The following is a 20470-nucleotide window of genomic DNA, read 5'->3' on the forward strand; positions in this document are numbered from 1 at the left end:
GTTACCTAACTCAGTATTTTCCAACCAGTGTGCCTCCAGCTGTTGCAAAACTTCAACTCCCATGATCACCGAAGGGCTCTGACTGAGGCTAACTGAAGCTGGGTTTGTATTCTAAAGTGTTGTATTCTTAAGTGTTAACATCTGAGAAGTTTTATACGCAGAAGTTTAAAAAGCAGGAGTTGTAAGCAGGACCCACTGTAACTGTAAGTTTTACATTCCCTTGATAAAAGTAGTTTTTCTTAATAGTTAATAACAGCTGTTTGTCACCAAGGATATGGACAGCAGGATTGGAGGTTTTCTTCAGTGCACATTGTGCCACATGTATACATCTCTGGAGCAGCAGCTTCAGGGTGAATACCGCTGTGACAAATGTGAGCATGTTGCCCACCTGGAAGCTCGTATTAGAGATCTAGAGGAGCAAAATGCAACATTGAGGGCGATTGACAATCTTACAGAGCAAGAAGTTAGTGGGATAGAAATGGAGGTTGGAAAAACTAGCCAGGAGGCCCAAGTAGGGAGCTGGGTTAATGTAGTTAGAGGGACTGGAAAGGGGGCAAGGAAAAGGAAGGTCACTTCTGCTTCTGATCTCCCAAGTAAAATTGCCAAGTTGGGCAATGATGCGAGGGCCTCAGTATCAGAGATGGCAACCCTAGTGGATACTGGTCTCCCTAACAGCCGGGGGAACAGCTCAACTAGTAGTGTGGGGGATGGTAACGCAGGTAGGCCAAGACAGTTAATTGTGGTAGGGGATTCTATAATCAGGAAGACGGAGAGAATAATTTGTCGCCAAGACCACCTCAACTGAATGGTTTGCTGTCTCCCTGGTGCCAGAGTTCGGCATGTGGTGGAAAGGGTGGACAAATTACTAGGGGGGGCTGGGGATGACCCAGCTGTCGTGGTCCATGTGGGAACCAACGACAGAATACTTGGTAGGTGGAGGTCCTTGAAGAATAATTACAAGGAACTAGGTGCCAAGCTGAAGGGAAGGACCTCTAAGGTTGTGTTCTCTGGAATACTTCCTGTGCCATGTGCATCGCAGGAAAGACAGCGGAAGCTTAGGGAGTTAAATGCATGGCTTAAGTCGTGGTGTAAGGGGGAAGGGTTTAGGTTTTTAGAGCACTGGGCTGACTTTTCATTGGGGTACAAACTCTATTCTACGGATAATTTGCACCTGAATGTAAGGGGGTCCGCTGTGCTGGGGGAGAGAATCCTGGAAGGGGTGGCTGAGTATTTAAACTAGGTGAGTGGGGGGAGGATAATAAAGCAAAGAAAGCAGACAGTGGGATGGATAGGTTAGAGAGGGGTCAGGACATAATGGTGGGTGGAGAGGAATCCTGTGGGGGGAGGTTAAGAGCAGTGGTTAAGGAGATCCATGGGTTACAAACCAGCCGTAAAAATAAATGTAGCCCGAAAAATTATAATCCCAATAATTAAAAAAATTCCATTAGCCCCAATAACTCAATAACTACAATAAGCCCCATTAACTCAAAAAATACTGTTAGCCCCAATAACTTAAATAACAACGTTAGACCCAATAACTCAAAAAATCCCATTAGCCCCAATAACTTAAATAGTACAATTAGCCCTTAGAACTCTAATAATAACATTAACCCCAATAACTCTGAAAATCCCATTAGTGAGACTATATGTGTAAAACTTAATGGAAATGTAAAGTGTATGTTCACAAATGCAAGAAGCCTAGCAAATAAAATGGGGGAGCTTGAGGCCTTGATACTGGAGGAACATATTGATATAGTTGGGGTCGCTGAGACATGGCTGGACTCCTCGCATGACTGGGCTGTCAATCTGCAGGGGTTTACATTGTTTCGCAAGGATAGAATGAACAGAAAAGGTGGTGGAGTCTGTCTGTATGTAAGAAGTGGTATGAAAGTCAGTGTGAACGATGCCATAGTGTGTGATGATTCTGAAGATGTGGAATCACTGTGGGTAGAATTACAAAAGGAGGGAAATACTGAAAAAATTGTATTTGGTGTAATCTACAGACCCCCTAATATCACTGAAGAGATAGAAGGTCGGCTGTATAAACAAATAGAGAGGGCCGCCCGGCCAGGTACAGTGGTAATAATGGGAGATTTTAACTATCCGGATATAGATTGGGGCCGGGGGCTGGCTAAAACTACAAAGAAAATTCCTAAATTTATTGCAGGATAATTTTATGGGCCAGTTTGTGGAGGACCCAACAAGAAGTGATGCCTTGTTGGATCTGATCATTTCCAACAACGCAGAGCTGGTTGGTAATGTAACTGTGCGGGAAAACCTTGGTAATAGCGACCACAATATAGTTACTTTTGACTTAAAATGTAGAAAACAAAGACAGACGGGGAAAGCAAAAACATATAACTTTAAAAAGGCAAATTTCCCTGGGCTGAGAGCTGCACTACAGGACATAGACTGGGGGGAGGTGTTCTCAAATACTGATACAGAAGGTAAATGGGACATCTTTAAATCAACTCTAAATAACTATACAGCTAAATATATACCAAAGGGGAACAAATATAAACGATTAAAACTAAATCCTACATGGCTGACAAATGATGTTAAAAGAGCAATAAACAACAAAAAAATTGCCTTCAAAAAATTCAAATCTGATGGGTCAGCTATAACATTTAAACAGTACAAGGAGCTTAATAAAATCTGTAAAAATATAATAAAAACAGCAAAAATTCAAAATGAGAGACAGGTGGCCAAAGAAAGCAAAACTAATCCTAAATATTTTTTTAGATATATAAATACAAAAAAACCAAGGACAGAGCATGTAGGACCCCTTAATAATGATAATGGGGAGGTTGTCATGGGCGATCAAGAGAAGCCGGAGCTACTGAATGGTTTCTTTAGTTCTGTATACACTATGGAAAAAGGAGCTGACATTGGCCAGGTCAGTGCTGGTAACACATCATGTAATGTACTGAACTGGCTTAATGTAGAGATGGTACATATTAAGTTAAGTAAAGTAAATGTAAGCAAATCTCCAGGGCCGGATGGACTACACCCAAGAGTTCTTAGAGAGGTAAGTTCAGTAATATCTGTACCCTTGTTCATGATATTTAGAGATTCTCTGGTGTCTGGTATTGTGCCAAGGGACTGGCGCAAGGCTAATGTGGTACCAATCTTCAAGAAGGGCTCTAGGTCTTCGCCAGGCAATTATAGACCGGTAAGTCTAACGTGCATTGTGGGTAAATTGTTTGAAGGACTTATAAGGGATTACATATAGGAATACATAGGGGATAATTGTATTATAAGTGATAGCCAGCATGGGTTTACTAAGGATAGAAGTTGTCAAACCAATCTAATTTGCTTTTATGAAGAGGTGAGTAGAAGCCTTGACAGAGGAATGGCTGTGGATATAGTGTTTCTGGATTTTGCCAAAGCGTTTGATACTGTCCCTCACAGACGTTTGACAGGTAAGTTAAGGTCTTTGGGCTTGGAAACTTTAGTTTGTACCTGGATTGAACACTGGCTCATGGATCGTACCCAGAGAGTGGTGGTCAATGATTCGTACTCTGATTGGTTCCCGGTAATTAGTGGTGTACCCCAAGGTTCAGTACTGGGCCCGCTGTTGTTTAATTTATAGACTAAGTGTCTGGGCATCCACTTGGCAAATGAGGTTCAATGTGGATAAATGTAAAGTTATGCATCTGGGTACTAAGAACATGCATGCATCGTATGTCTTAGGGGGATTATACTGGCAGAGTCACTGGTAGAGAAGGATCTGGGTGTACTTGTAGATCACAGACTACAGAATAGCATGCAATGTCAGGCTGCTGCTTCCAAAGCCGGCAGGATATTGTCATGTATAAAAAGAGGCATGGACTCGAGGGACAGGGACATAATACTCCCCCTTTATAAAGCATTGGTACGGCCTCACCTGGAATATGCTGTTCAGTTTTGGTCGCCTGTTCATAAAAGGGACACTGCGGAATTAGAAAGGGTGCAGAGACGCGCGACTAAACTAATATGGGGCATGGAACATCTTAGCTATGAGGAGCGATTAAAGGAGTTACAATTGTTTATTCTTGAGAAGAGACGTTTATAAGTATATAAGTATATAAATGGCCCATATAAAAAATATGGAGAAAAACTGTTCCAGGTTAAACCCCCCCAAAGGACGAGGGGGCCCTCCCTCCGTCTGGAGAAGAAAAGGTTTAGTCTAAAGGGGCGACACGCCTTCTTTACCGTGAGGACTGTGAATTTATGGAACGGTCTACCTCAGGAACTGGTCACAGCAGGAACAATTAACAGCTTTAAAACAGGGTTAGATACATTCCTGGAACAAAATAACATTAATGCTTATGCAGAATTATAAAACTACATCCCTTTCCCTTATCCCCTTACACCCTTCACTTCAATTCCCTGGTTGGACTTGATGGACGTATGTCTTTTTTCAACCATACTAACTATGTAACTATCTAACTATGTAACAGCTGGAGGTACCCAACTTCAACTCCCAGCATGCCGAGACAACTGTTTGCTGTTTGGGCATGCTGGGATTTGCAGTTTTGCAACATCTGGAGGGCTACAGTTTTAGAGAACACTGCAAAGTGATCTCCAAACTGTGGCCCTCCAGATGTTGCAAAACTACAAATCCCAGCATGCCCAGACAGCAAACAGCTGTTTGGGCATGCTAAGAGTTGTAGTTTTGCAAGATCTGGAGGGATATTGTTTAGAGACCAATGTATAGTGGTCTCAAACTGTAGCCCTCCAGCTGTTGCAAAACTACATATTCCAGCATGCCCAAACAGCTATCTGGGCATGCTGGGAGTTGTAGTTTTGCAATATCTGGAGGGATACAGTTAGAGACCACTGTATAGTGGTCTCAAACTGTATCCTCCAGATGTTGCTAGGCAACTCACCGGCTTCCGTAGGATCCAGCCGCACAACATCGTCGCCCGCCGATCTCTGTCGCCCGCTGCCTCCAAATGGGTAAGTGGATCTTCGGCGCCGGTCCGTGTCGGTTTCCCCCTCCTGCCCGGCCAATTGTGCGTGGGGAGGAAGGGGAAAACGAAAGTAACCCCCCCGCCCCCGATCTGCTATTGGTCGTCACTTCTGGCGACCAATAGCAGGGATAGGAGGGGTGGCACCCCTGCCACCTCACTCCTATTCCTTCAGGGGGATCGTGGGTGTCTTAGACAAACACGATCCCCCTTATATTCCGGGTCACCGGGTCACCATAGACCCGTATGACCCGGAATAGGCGCAAATCGCAAGTGTGAATTCATATAAAGTCATGGGCTGATGACCCCCCTGGACATTTGCGCGGGGTGCCTGCTGATCGATATCAGCAGTCACCCCGGTCCGATCCCCGCCCGGCGCGCGGCAGGGGACCGAAATTCCCACGGGTGTATGGATACGCCCTGGGTCCTTAAGTACCAGGACTTCAAGGCGTATCCATACATTGAATGCTTTTGTGATAGTTAATGTTTATATATTTTTTTTTCTTTTTAACACATTTGCAATATTAGGTTTAAATCAATTTAACACCCAAGCTGATAAACAAGGATAATTGTTGTAATGTTTGAAAAATTATAACACATGAATAATTTTGATTCATGGAAACATTTTTAAACAAAAAGTGTAAACCATTTTGACTCACACAACTAATTTCTTTAGCTCGGAGTTTGTACGACACAATTGACTAGTGCGACATAAAAAAATGTGCGACAGAAAAATAACCGATATGTGCGACAGAATACTAAATAAGTCTGAAAAAAAAAGACGAGTGATATTGAAATCACTCCAGAATAAACACTCCACTTTTAGTAAATAAGGGCCATTGTGTGGTGCTAGACTTTTCTTCTTTGTGTTAGTTGTGAATTGTATAGGTCATATATTTTTAGTAATTTTAATGTGTACATATTTATAAAGGTAGATCACGTGTATTTTACCTAGGTAACATTCTGTCTACAATAAAATTCTTGTTTCTGTTCCTATCCATGATGTGAAGATAACATGTTCAAGTTCTTCATCTCCTACTATGAGTTTTGTAATTTTTTTTCCAGAGAGGAGAAGAACAAGGATCTCTCTGCAATACATTTATCTTTTTGTTGACCTTCGGTCTGGTTTCATGTTGTGTCACAGAACCAGAGTTGTACATATTGCACGACAGTACGCCAACCTATGAAGAACCACATCAGTAATTGCAGTAACTTTGGACTGATAACATATTGAACCATGAACATTCAGATCTGCATTACTCATTACATAAAAACATTCTCAAAAGTACCACAAAGATTGTTAAATTTTGTAAAGCTGCTAAAAAAGCAACATTCAAAGGGACAGTGACCAAATGTCCATTCTTTTGGTATTGTCCAGACTAAACTGACAAAAAGTCGCTTGGTACACAGGGGAACATTGAGTCAGCTACACCACCCTGCCTTGTGACAAATTAACAGAACTACTACACCCAACATAACATTCATTACAGATGCACCCTCCCAAAAGAGGTGTGAATAACGTATATACAGGTTAGCTGGCTCCTACAACCTTTGGGACTTTGGACTTGCCACTGCTTTGAAGTAAATACTGCATATTCTGGCTTTTTCCCCCTGCTTAACCTCTCTAAAATATTTAAAAAATTTGCAATTTATGGATCCCATTCATGTTAATGGGATCTATCGGGACCCAGTGATGTCTGTTTTTCTCCAAGCCACTGAGAGTCTGGACTACACACAAAAAATAAAAAATAAAAAATGGACCCTGAAAGAGACAAGAGACAGCTCAACGTTCTAACTTCCATGTAAGAGCTCCCTTAGGCTGGATTCACACTACAGAATTTCTGAGTGGAAATTCCAGTGCAGCAGCATCTCCATGCTGTCAATAGGATTCCGCTGCACAATGCACACAACAGAATTTCAGCTGCAGAGCTTTCCAATGCTGAATTTATCTTATAATCCTATAGAAAAATATGGGTAGACTCAATAGATAATGGATAATGCGTAATCTTTATTAAACATACAGAGATACAATATAAAATTGTTTAAAAAAACACACAATGCAGCATACAAGTCCTGTAGGGAATGGCCAGTAGGAAGTAGTGTAGAGCAACAATTTTGTGCTCCCAAAAACGTGGAGTGGGGAAAAGGTAACTGTACACAGAAAGCACTATAGGAGACTGTAAACAGTCATAGAAATGAATTTCCTCCAGTAAAGCATCAAAAAGATTGTACAGTCCCAATACGCCAATTTGTAAAAGATGTGAAGGAAAAAATTACCCAGAAGTCACACACACAAAAAAAAAAAAAAAATCATTATCCTAAACCCCAAAGCCAAGGGTGGTATCTTTCCTGCAGGTAATGGCTGGTGGAATGGTGGGCTGATTAGCTTTGGGGTTTAGGATACTGATCTTTTTTTTGGTGACTTTTCTGGGTAATTTTTTCCTTCACATCTTTTTGGGCTATTGGGATTGTGCAATATTTTTGATGCTTTACTGGAGGAAATGAATTTCCTTTTCATTTCATTTCTATGACTATTTACCGTCTCCTACAGTTCCTTTTGTTTACAGTCACCTTATCCCCACTCCTTGTTTTTTGGAGCAAAAAATTGTTGCTCTACACTACTTCCAATTGGCCATTCCCCTGCAGGACTTGTTTGCTGCATTGTGTTTTTTTTAAATGATTTTATATTGTATATCTGTATGCTTAATAAAGATTACGCATTATTCATTATCTATTGAGTCTACCCATATTTTTCTATAGGATTATTATATGTAATATACACATTTGCAGGTGTGCTCTGTTATGTGTGTCCGAAAACTACAGTTCGGTGTAGACCCCAATTTCTATCACCAATTTTATGCAACAGAAAATGAAAATAAAAAGTGGACTATGATCCAGTATGATGTCAGTATGATGAGTATGGAAAGGGTGAGAGTGATATAAAGTAAAAAGTGGTATAAATAGAGGGATAAATGAAGAAAAGAACGTGGGAGCAATGAGGAAATGAGAAAAGACGTGGGTGAAAATGGCATGAATAAAGAAATAATTAAGACTAAAATGCTTCCAGAAGTGTACATATACAGATAACTCCAAGATGGATACAAATATAGTTTATTTATGGATAGAAAATACAAACAAGATATCAATATTGGTAAAACAAAGACCACTGGGCCCTAGTGATTATCAACATGGATAGACATCAGGCTGGAATGCAGATATTTTATACAAATTGAGTTTTTTTCTGGCTTTTTTTCCCTTGTTTTGCAAGAGATGAATGGGGGGAATGTTTTCAGTAAATTGGACTTGAAATTGGGCTCTCATCAAACTGAATTGACCCCAGTATTTAGGATCTCTACAATATTTGCATTCGATATGTGATACAAAAAGTGCTACATGGTTGTGAAGATACTCAATAACACAATATTTCTGATTATATAAATGTGTGGGGAAAACCACACAGAAATTTGTTGAATGGGTATGTGCTGGAATGCTTAGGGCTCATTCACAGGAAAAAATATCGTAATAGAAAAACTCTGGGTGGACATTTTGTGTGCAGAAGGTGGCTGAATCAGTCGACACTAGGACTGCTTGTAAATGTGCTGTCTACCAAATGTCCAGCACAGCAACTTCTTCCGAGTGATGCTTCTTTATTATATATGCACACGGTACATCAAAGGGGATAGTGACGCGTTTCGGCCTGAGTAGTAAATCTTACTATGGGTTAGGCTTGCTAGTCAGACCAAAACGCTTCACTATCCACTTTGTCATATGTACTGTGTGCATATATAATAAAGAAGCATTGTTCAGAAGAGGTTGCTGTGCTGGAAATTTTGTTTTCCTATCTCCATAGACTGCAATGCATTTTAGAGAGGAAATGCATTGTTAATTATTTCTGCGGAGTCCAGAATCAAAATTCCTGTGGCAGACTTTTCCTACCGCGGAAATTCTGCTATGTGCATGTTCCAGCGGAAAACCATTGAAAACAATGAGAGGCTGCTGCACCGGAATTTCCGTGCAGAATTTTTACACTGGATTCCACTCAGAAATTCTGCTGCATGAATGAGCCCTTACAGTAGACATGAATTTCATTAAAAAAGAATAAATGTAATATCCCGTTAATAGGCTATGTACTGTGAGAGAAAGGTATTAGTCCAGAGGACATTAAAATAAAGGCTGTTTCTGATACTAGAAAATTCTGAAAACCCAACATAAGTACCGTATATACTCGAGTATAAGCCGAGTTTTTCAGCACGATTTTTCGTGCTGAAAACACCCCCCTCGGCTTATACTCGAGTGAACTCCCCCACCCGCAGTGGTCTTCAACCTGCGGACTTCCAGAGGTTTCAAAACTACAACTCCCAGCAAGCCAGGGCAGCCATCGGCTGTCCGGGCTTGCTGGGAGTTGTAGTTTTGAAACCTCCGGAGGTCCGCAGGTTGAAGACCACTGCGGCCTTCAACATCATCCAGCCCCCTCTCACCCCCTTTAGTTCTGAGTACTCACCTCCGCTCGGCGCTGGTCCGGTCCTGCAGGGCTGTCCGGTAAGGAGGTGGTCCGGTGAGGAGGTGGTCCGGGCTGCTATCTTCACCGGGGAGGCCTCTTCTAAGCGCTTCGGGCCCGGCCTCAGAATAGTCACGTTGCCTTGACAACGACGCAGATACGTCGTTGTCAAGGCAACGGCTCTATTCCGGGCCGGAAGCGCGGAGAAGAGGCGCCCCCGGTGAAGATAGCAGCCCGGACCACCTCCTCACCGGACCACCTCCTTACCGGACAGCCCTGCAGGACCGGACCAGCGCCGAGCGGAGGTGAGTACTCAGAACTAAAGGGGGTGAGAGGGGGCTGGATGATGTTGAAGGCCGCAGTGGTCTTCAACCTGCGGACCTCCGGAGGTTTCAAAACTACAACTCCCAGCAAGCCCGGACAGCCGATGGCTGCCCGGGCTTGCTGGGAGTTGTAGTTTTGAAACCTCTGGAGGTCCGCAGGTTGAAGACCACTGAGGGCGAATGATGAGAAGAGGATGATGAAGGGGGGGGGGGGTGTGGGGATGATGAAGGGGGGGGGGATGATGAAGGGGGGGGGGTGTGGGATGATTACAAGGGGATGATGAAGGGGGGATGTGTGGGATGATAAGGGGATGTGTGGGATGATGACAAGGGGATGATGAAGGGGGATGTGTGGGATGATGACAAGGGGATGATGAAGGGGGGATGTGTGGGATAAGGGGATGTGTGGGATGATGACAAGGGGATGATGAAGGGGGGATGTGTGGGATAAGGGGATGTGTGGGATGATGACAAGGGGATGATGAAGGGGGGATGTGTGGGATGATAAGGGGATGTGTGGGATGATGACAAGGGGATGATGAAGGGGGGATGTGTGGGATGATGACAAGGGGATGATGAAGGGGGGATGTGTGGGATGATGACAAGGGGATGATGAGGATGTTAATGACGGGTCTGGATGATGACAGGGGGGGATGAGGTATTTCCCACCCTAGGCTTATACTCGAGTCAATAACTTTTCCTGGGATTTTGGGTTGAAATTAGGGGTCTCGGCTTATACTCGGGTCGGCTTATACTCGAGTATATACGGTACACAGCTTTCTTTGGATAGTTAGTTAAAAAAGTTAGTTACCCCACCCCTAGACATCTTATCTGATCATGAGGGTCCCGCGACCGTTACGCCCCCTCCCATAGACTGGCATTGAGGGGGTGTGGCCGTGATGTCACGCGATGGGTGTGGCCGTGACGTCACAAGCCTCTGGTGCAGCACCCAACGCTCTAAACGAATGCCGGGTGCAGCAGGTAGATCGCGGGGGTCCCCAGAGTACCCCTTTAATGCCTATGTTAAATTTATTACAGACATGACAACGGTCATTGGACCCCTAAGAAGAATAACTTGCAAAACAGACTCATAGCAGAGGGTCTCTGTGAAACAAGGAGCATTTAAAGGGATATTCTGGGGAATCAAAAAAATTTTATATCTTTCTGGGCATGAAAGACTATAACAAAGAGGTCATACTAACATACTAACAAAGAGGTCATACTTACCTACCCTTGTCACATTCCAAACACTTCCGGTCCCCCTCTGCTATTAAAGCACAACTGTCATCATTTTTTAACCCTCCAGACTACTACAATGTTTGTTGCTGATGACCATAAAGTGAATGTAGCCATACCGTTATCACAGCTTTTCCTTTTTTCCTTGTAGTGAGACACAGCAGTCTACAGCGCATGCACCCCTCCCTGCCGACTCTGACGTGTGCTTGCTGCAGTGAATTGACAGAGCGAAATCTCAAACCCCAAGCCACGCCTATCCAACCGAAAATGATTTTATCTATATATATAAAACTCAACGTGCGTGTGTGTGTATGTATGTATATATGTATGTATGTTCCACAAAAACTTTCAAACAGCTAAAGATATTAACATGAAACTTGGCGCACATGTTACTTATATGTCAACAACAAACATAGGATAGGTGATTTAACCCTTACTCACCCCCATTTGCCAGGGGCGGGGCTTATGTTTAAAGTCCCATGCAAGTCAATGGGAAATATATGTTACTGCATAACTTCCAAACGGCTTGGTCACATGTTACTTATATGTCCACTTAAAATATAGGATAGTTAATTTAACCCTTAACTACTCCCATTTGTGAGGGTCAGGGTTTTTGTTTAAAGTCCCATGCAAATCAATGGGAAATGTATGTTCCCATATAATTTCTGTACAGCTGGAGTTATTTCAATACCTGGTACACATATTACGAGTTGGGATATGAGGACGGGATGGGAGGTCGGGATAGGAGGTTGAGATAGGAGGTCGGGATAGGAGAACGGGATAGGAGGACGGGATAGGAGATCGGGATAGGAGGTCGGGATAGGAGAACGGGATAGGAGGACGGGATAGGAGATCGGGATAGGAGGTCGGGATAGGAGGACGGGATAGGAGGTCTGGATAGGAGGTCTGGATAGGAGGTCAAGATAGGAGGATGGGATAGGAGGTCGAGATATGACGATGGGAAAGGAGGTCGGGATAGGAGGATGGGATAGGAGGTTGACATAGGAGCTCAGGATAGGAGCTCGAGATTGGAGGACGGGATAGGAGGTCGGGATAGGAGGTCGGGATAGGAGGTCGAGATAGGAGGACTGGATAGGAGGACGGGATAGGAGGTCGAGATAGGAGGATGGGATAGGAGGATGGGATAGGAGGACGGGATAGGAGATCGGGATAGGAGGACGGGATAGGAGGTCGGGATAGGAGGACGGGAAAGGAGGTCAGGATAGGAGGATGGGATAGGAGATCGGGATAGGAGGTCGGGATAGGAGGACGGTATAGGAGGTCGGGACAGGAGGTTGAGATAGGAGGACGGGATAGGAGGTCGGGATGTGGGGTTGGGATATGACAGCAATACATGAGGACTGCATATGAAGTCAAAAGCTTCCTCCTTTGTTTATTTTCCTCCCCAAAAAGGATTTGGAAGGAAAAACCGCGCAACACCGAGTACTCAGCTAGTAACTTATAAAAGAAGGAAAAGCGGCAATAATGGTATAGTTACATTCACTTTATGGTCATCAGCAACAACATTGTAGTAGTCGTAAAACATGATAATAGTTGCGCTTTAAGGCAGGTCCTGCCCACTTAGCCAACTTCTGGCTGAGGTAGGACACAACTGCAGCCAGAAAGGCCCTGTCTTACTCCTTGATCCTGGAGCTGGCAGCAATACTGAGCAGGGGATCAGAAGTGTGTGAAACTGTGGAGATGTGGGGAACGGAGTAGGTAAGGATGACCTGTTTGTTATATTCTTTTCATGCTTAACACCCACAAGATATCAATTTCTTTATCCTCCAGAATGCTTCTCTAATGAACTTAAGGGGTGGCTTACCTGTGCCACATTTTAACTGTACTTAAATCCTTCACAAATTGTGCTGTGCAGACTCAAATTATTGTTCTGTTCAGCCCATGAGGTTAGGTGCCATCCTAGTTCAGAGGCAACATGCAGGTGACTAAAGACCTGTCCAGTATGCACATAGCTCCCTTTCTGATATTGAGAGATGGTGTTTTCAGACTGATAAAAAAATGTATTTTGAAATTATAGCACATCACAAGCCGCTAAATGTGATATATTCTCCTCATTCAAAGCCATCGGTAAGATTGGTTCTTCGACTTTTACCATATTGATATGAAGTTAGATATGGACCTGGGCCTCCTCATGAGGCAAATGCACTGTCCAGATTGTCCCAGTCTTCAGCATTATCCCATAACTTAATTTCCGCCCGGAGATTCTGAGTTCCGCCTGCGCCAACCGAATAAGTCGGCGCTAGGACCGCGCGGACACTGCAGTCTACTAAAGACTGCTATGTGTTCCGCTAGGATTTTCGCCTGAAGAAAGAGCAACCCCTTTCTTCAGGCGGAAATTTTCTAGTGGATTTTTCATCCGGATTTTCCGCTTCACAAATTCCGAAGTGTGAATTTGTGAACGGAAAACCATTCACTAAACTATACATTATAGTAAGCGGAATTTCTGACGGAAATTTCAAAGCGAATATTCTGGCGGAAATTCCGTAGTCTGAACCTAGCCTTTAGGCAGAAATACAAAAGTGCCAAATTCAGCTTTTTTAAATCATTTTGTTGAGAAAGAAAGCCAATTGTTGGAGTACTGTGAACCAGCAGAAAGTTACAGTGGAGCACCTAGTACTTCACGTGTATGAGAAAGTTGGGAAAGAAAGAATGAACATTCAGCTGACAGTTATTGAAAAAGTAGGCCATCCACAGTATAAGTATCTGATTGCTGGGGGGTCCGACTGCTGGGAACCCCCTCAATCTGCAGAATAGGGTCCAGGCTCTTAGTGTACGAGTACTGGACTTGTGCATCTTCATCACTTATGTAGAAATGAATGGAGCATGAGCTGGGGTCCTGTTCTGGAGATTGCGGGGAGGTCGGACTCTCTGCAATCAAACACTTATCATCTTGGACCCCTACCATTCACAAAATGATTGCATTCCTTTTCCTGCCTGCCGATGCTATAGTTTAAGGGGTACTATGCCCCTAGACATTTTATCCCCTATCCAAACAATAGGAGATGTCTGATCGTGGGGGTCCCCAGATTGCGGGGGTTACCACTAGAGCTGTCTGGCTTCAGCTTACCTCTTCCTTTCCCAACATGTATATGGAGAAGTTAGAAGAGATTACTGTCGACTCTTACCAGGCAGCTTTTCCCCCCCTGCTGTGGTGTAATTCTTGTCTTGCTGCTAACCCCTATGACAGTCCTCATTCTTCACCTAATACTTTGCTCATAGGAACTACCGTATTTTTCATCATATAAGATGCTCCGGCATATAAGACGCACCTAATTTTATAGGATAAAAATCTAGAAAATAAAGATTCTGAACCAAATACAATGTAAAGTATAGGACAGTGATCTTCAATCTGCGGACCTTCAGATGTTGCAAAACTACAACTCCCAGCATTCCCGGACAGCCGTTGGCTGTCCGGGCATGCTGGGAGTTGTAGTTTTGCAACATTTGGAGGTCCGCAGGTTGAAGACCACTGGTATAGGAGGTAGTACTCACGCGTCCCCACCGCTCCGGACCCGTCACCGCTCGTCACCGCTGCCCTGGATGTTGACCTCCATCGCTGTTGCCACATCCCCGGGGTGTCCCGGTCGCTCCGGAACGTCTCTGCTGCCCGGTATACTCGCTCTCCGTCGCCGCCATCACGTCGCTACGCACGCCGCTCCTATTGGATGACGGGACGGCGTGCGCGATGACGTGATGACGACGAAGGAGAGCGCCGGCCATGCAGGGGATCCCGGCATGGAAAAGACACTGAGAAGGCAGGTAAGGTCCCTCAGGTGTCCTGTAAGCTGTTTGGGACACCACGATTTCACCGCGGTGGTCCCGAACAGCCCGCCTGAACAGCCGGGTTAGTGTTATTTTCGCTTTCAGCTTTGATCGCAGCGTCTGAAGGGTTTATACAGGGCATCACCGCGATCGGTGATGTCCTGTATTAGCCGCGGGTCCCGGCCGTTGATGGCCGCAGGGACCGCCATGATAGGTTAGGTATTTGCCGTATAAGACGCACCAACTTCCCCCCCCCCCCAGTTTTGGGGAAGAAAAAGTGCATCTTATACGGCAAAAAAATACGGTATCTTTCTCTATGGATCTCTATATATGAAGTTATGTGAGTTGCGAGGAAGCAGAGGGACTGGAATGGCATCTTAACAAGGAAATTAATTCACCTAGTAAAAGGAGCATCTGGCTGTTTACTGCTTGGGAGTAACATAACCTGTCTATTGGGCCTCTGCACAAATATTTCCATCCTTCAGTTGTAGTGGAAACATAATCCAATGATTGTATCATTTATGGTGTAAACAAGATGTGCCTCTTTATTGTACAACTGCTTGACAGAAAATCAAAGAAGCAGAATTACAGAATTCATTTGTGGCAGTGCTCAGTTACTGGGTCTGTTCAGAAGGCCTGCTAACAAAACAGTAAGACGTGACAGTGCCTCCCGCACACTTGTGACAAACTTAAAGGGGGGAGGGGAACTATGAGTCTCCAGATGACCCTACATGTCTTAATGTTACTGCTCAGTGACATATCATCAAACATTATGGAGACAGTGGTAAATATTTAATGTGAAGGATTGTGATACATTCATACAGACTGCAGATGCCACTGTTGCTATTGTGATAGACGTCGAGCTCTTGTTCAGCAAACAAATGTATTCAGCAATAGCAGCTGTGATGCTTGCAGGCAATGAAGATGACACTACCCTACAGTAAAAGTTAACATTAGTGGCTAAAAACAAAATATTACATCTTTAATGACATCTTTTTTTTTAAATAACATATTAAAAATAGATATATATGTATATTTGGATGATAGTTTCCCTTAATTGATGCAAGGACATAATGTAAGCGACACCAGCTTTGCTCTTTCCTTCAGTCAGTTACTACAGATATCTGCACTGACTTCTTACAGACTTTGGCAGAAGGTGTAGAACTTATATGTAGACAGCTATGTGAAAATGTAGAGTTTTCACATGGAACGATTTCTTTTAGTGAGACACCAAAAGCAGCTCCTTCCCACACTGCCCAGCTTTTCCGGTGTTATTTTATGTTCTATACTTTTCAATAATCTGAGCACCACTTTACAGAACATTATCTTAAAAAGTTCATTTCTCATGGAGAATTTGGTATCATTTACTTCCAAGCTTCTCGGAATGTTTGGCCTTTAGTACGGCATAGCACTGTGAGGGTACCAATGGTTGGTCACCCCCCCAAGTCCTTTTAAGTAATGGTAGAATCCATTAGATAGGCGCATCATAAGAATGAGATCAAGGCTGCTGTGAAGAGGTGTACCAGGACTAATGAAATGTTTGTAGATATGCTGGTACAGAAGGACTCTGCTGAGGATGTACAAGAACAGACCTCGTAACCATTCTCGGACCTGCTCTCATGTTGTTGACCCTGGCTGGAATGGGCACCAGTCCGACCGCTTTCTGAACTTGGTCCATCTGACTGCATATCACTGCATACTAGCCAGTCCCGTGCTGTAGATTGTGGGTATCCTTGCTCTGCCTCCATCCTATTGTCTAGGACTTTCCAGTACTCTTTACCTTTGAAAAAATATGTTGCACCTGAGAAGAAAAACAAGGTTATTATCTATATTTGTTCTATCACATGGCAGGCGTGTAATCAGCTGTTCAGTTATAGCCATGTATACTTTAAACACATACTTACATTGCTTTAATGTTTCTTTATCATTTATATTATGGTTATGGGTTCTAAATCTGCTCACTCATCACATCAACATAGTTCAATATCAAGAGTCACACACTTGCATTATAAAAACTAGCAATTTCAATTACAATAGGGAGCTTTATCAAATCATGTCAGCGGGCAATGCAAAATGTACTTCAACAGAACATTAGTGAAAATTACAAGGATAGAACTAACAAAATTGAGTTTGTATATGCCTTGTACCGCTTATCCTAGTGACGTACATAATGTCAAGCATCTTATGTTTAAAAAGATTGCTTAGAGATTTAAATCAGGATAATTTATAATGGCAGATTATCATTGTGCAGCCATATTCAATAGGAAAGTTTTATGGAAGTACATCTTTGAATATAAATATACAGTATACTCAGAAACATACTTTACCTTCACAACTGCCAACTAACCATCTATTTATAGGCATGTCTTCAAATGCTGAAGTACAACTGGTCTCATCCTCTCCCATCTCTGGGCACTGTCTTTATCTACATCCATTCCGTGCTTTAACCCAACATTTTTATTTTTTCTAAACCTGATTCCCCAACTTTTATGGTTCTCCTCCCATCTTCACACCTGACTGCACTTTTGTATCAATCTAGTGGCCTAACCTTAGCATTAGGTCTCTGGAGACCTCTTCTTTGTGAATTATACCAGAATTGAACCAGAAGGCAACAGAAGGGAACTCATACAATACACATGAACCAATGTTTATTCTTCTTCAAACAAACATGTTCACAGTCTTTGCATATATATTAGCTTTCTGTCTTCATACCTACCCCCGCACATCCCCCAGTGGATGCCATCCACATCAGCCCAAAAGTTGCTCCTTCAAGTCACTAATCCATCTGCTTTCCCTCTTTACCCTCCAACTCTTAGCTGCTAGGAATATCTCTCCTAACCATTTCCCACCTTCACCTAATAATTTTTCATCATTACCTGCCTCCTACAAAAACCGTCTAAACTTGGTCAAAATGTTTTGCATGCCTTCTCCGATCCCACTTATCTCCTTTAACTGTGTCTTCCTGAAAACTCAACAACATTCATGACCTGTTCATCACTAAATATCAATGATGCTCACACAGAAACATGGCTACAAACATCTGAGACTGTTTCCCAGTCTGCTCTGATTTATGGTGGTCCGCACTTTTCCCAAACTCCAAGATCTGACAACAGACATGGTGGAGTAGTTTGTGTCCTTCTTTCCACACAGTGCACTTTCCAGGCCATTCCTTCATTACCCTCAGTCCCCACTTTTAAGGTCCACACCCTTAGACTCTTTCGCACATTTTCACTCAATGGCAGGCATCTATTGCCCCCACTAGCTCACCTCCAAAGTTTCTTGATCATTTTGTTTCGTAGCTTCCTCACTTCCTATTCACTGAATTACTTACACTCATCATGAGTGATTTTAACATCTCCACTGACACCCTCATCTGCCTCTAGACTACTTTCTTTAACCTCTTCCGTCGGCTTCTTGCAGCTTACTGACTGTCCTATGCACAAGGATGGGAATACATTATACTATATTAGGGACCTAACTATTATATAGAGGGTGGGGCTAACTTTTATATGAGGGACCTTAGAACTATATGAGGAGGCATTTTACTGAAGAGGGGCCTAACTACTATATGGGGGATCTAACTACTTATGAGGAGCCTAACTTCTATATCAGGTGGGCCAACTACACTACTCAAAAAAATAAAGGAAACACTTTAACAACACAATGTAACTCCAAGTCAGTCACACTTCTGTGAAATGATACTGTCCACTCAGGAAGCAACACTGGTTGGCAATCAATTTCACATGCTGCTGTGCAAATGGAACAGACAGCAGGTGGAAATTATAGGCAATTAGCAAGTTACCCCAAATAAAGGAGTGGTTCTGCAGGTGGTGACCACAGACCACTTTTCAGTTCCTATGCTTCCTGGCTGATGTTTTGGTCACTTTTGAATGCTGGCGGTGCTTTCACTCTAGTGGTAGCATGAGACGGAGTCTACAACCCAAACAAGTGGCTCAGGTAGTGCAGCTCATCCAGGATGGCACATCAATGTGAGGTTTGGCAAGAAGGTTTGCTGTGTCTGTCAGCGTAGTGTCCAGAGCATGGAGCCGCTACCAGGAGACAGGCCATGACATCAGGAGACGTGGAGGAGGCCGAAGAAGGGCAACAACCCAGCAGCAGGACCGCTACCTTCGCCTTTGTGAAAGGAGGAGCAGGAGGAACACTGCCAGAGCCCTGCAAAATGACCTCCAGCAGACCACAAATGTGCATGTGTCCACTAAAAATAGTCAGAAACAGACTTCATGAGGGTGGTATGAGGGCCCGATGTCCACAGGTGGGGGTTTTGCTTACAGCCCAACACCATGCAGGACATTTGGCATTTGCTAGAGAACACCAAGATTGGCAAATTCGCCACTGGTGCCCTGTGCTCTTCACCGATGAAAGCAGGTTCACACGGAGAACATGTGACAGACCTGACAGATTATGGAGACGCCATGGAGAATGTTCTCCTGCCTGCAACATCCTCCGGCATGACTGGTTTGGCAGTGGGTTAGTAATGGTGTGGGGTGGCATTTCTTTGGGGGGGCCGCACAGCCCTCCATGTGACTGCCATTAGGTACCGAGATGAGATCCTCAGACCCCTTGTGAGACTATATGCTGGTGTGGTTGGCCCTGGGTTCCTCCTAATGCAAGACAATGCTAGACCTCATGTGGCTGGAGTGTTACAGCAGTTCCTGCATGAGGAAGGCATTGATGGTATGGACAGGCCCCCCCCCGTTCCCCAGACATGAATCCGATTAAGCACATCTGGGACATCATATCTCGCTCCATCCACCAACGCTACATTTCACCACAGACTGTCCAGGAGTTGGAACATGCTCAGGCATTGTAGGGAGGTCATACGGGCACAGGGAGGCCACACACACTACTGAGCCTCATTTTGACTTGTTTTAAGGAGATTACATCGAAGTTGGATCAGCCTGTAGTGTGGTTTTCCACTTTGATTTTGAATGTGAATCCATATCCAGACCTCCATGGGTTGATAAATTTGATTTCCATTGATAATTTTTGTGTGATTTTGTTGTCAGCACATTCAACTATGTAAAGTTGAAAGTATTTCATACGATTAGTTCATTCATTCAGATCTAGGATGTGTTATCTTAGTGCTCCCTTAAATTTTTTGAGCAGTGTACTATATGTAGCCTTAATACAATATGTGTGGTCTGATCCTATATGGGGCCTTACTACTATATAGGGGTGAAGTGTGGGGGCCTTACTACTTTTTGGGTTACAGAGTGGCTTAAAGCACAACTGTCATGGATATTGTACCCCCCAGACTAATAACATGATAGTATAGATGATGATACGTGTAATGCAGCTATACTTTTGGCTGCTGTTTATCACTCTTTATCAGCAGGAAAATAGTTTTATCGTGCAGTCAGCAACAGACGGATAGGCGTGGCTGGGGATCGTAATACCCCACCTCCGCCACGCCTATCCCCTGTAAGTGAGCACTATGACTGCTGTGTGATTGACACACAGGTCCCCCCCCCCCCCCCCCCGATGTCCATGATGTGCGGTCCGGCGTGACTCCACCTTGCCTTTACATATTATGTGCACCTTTATGATATATGAAATACAGTGCCCATACTCCTCTTCTTTCTTCTCCTGGTGCCGGAGACGTGCTGCTTCTGCTTTCACTAAAGGCAAAGAGCTCGCTCCCTGCCTCTAGCACTGCA

General features: G+C 43.8%; 1 protein-coding gene and 1 long non-coding RNA gene across 3 annotated transcripts in view; one reads left to right on the forward strand and one right to left on the reverse strand.

The window, feature by feature from the left end:
* LOC130283745 (uncharacterized) overlaps positions 1 to 6880 on the forward strand; it is a 58191-nt gene extending 51311 nt beyond the window's left edge. Inside the window, exon 3 of the long non-coding RNA XR_008846836.1 lies at positions 6018 to 6880. This is a non-coding gene — a long non-coding RNA (uncharacterized LOC130283745). The remainder of the gene's footprint in view (positions 1 to 6017) is intronic.
* An 8428-nt stretch (positions 6881 to 15308) lies between these two features.
* Positions 15309 to 20470, reverse strand: part of MMP17 (matrix metallopeptidase 17) — a 214868-nt gene continuing 209706 nt past the window's right edge. For both annotated transcript variants that reach the window (XM_056533185.1, XM_056533186.1), the window contains exon 10: positions 15309 to 16593. In XM_056533185.1, coding sequence (XP_056389160.1) covers positions 16277 to 16593 — 317 coding nt within the window. In that variant the 3' untranslated portion in view covers positions 15309 to 16276. The remainder of the gene's footprint in view (positions 16594 to 20470) is intronic.

The sequence above is a fragment of the Hyla sarda genome, chromosome 1 (assembly GCF_029499605.1).
Source record: "Hyla sarda isolate aHylSar1 chromosome 1, aHylSar1.hap1, whole genome shotgun sequence".
NCBI lineage: Eukaryota > Metazoa > Chordata > Amphibia > Anura > Hylidae > Hyla > Hyla sarda.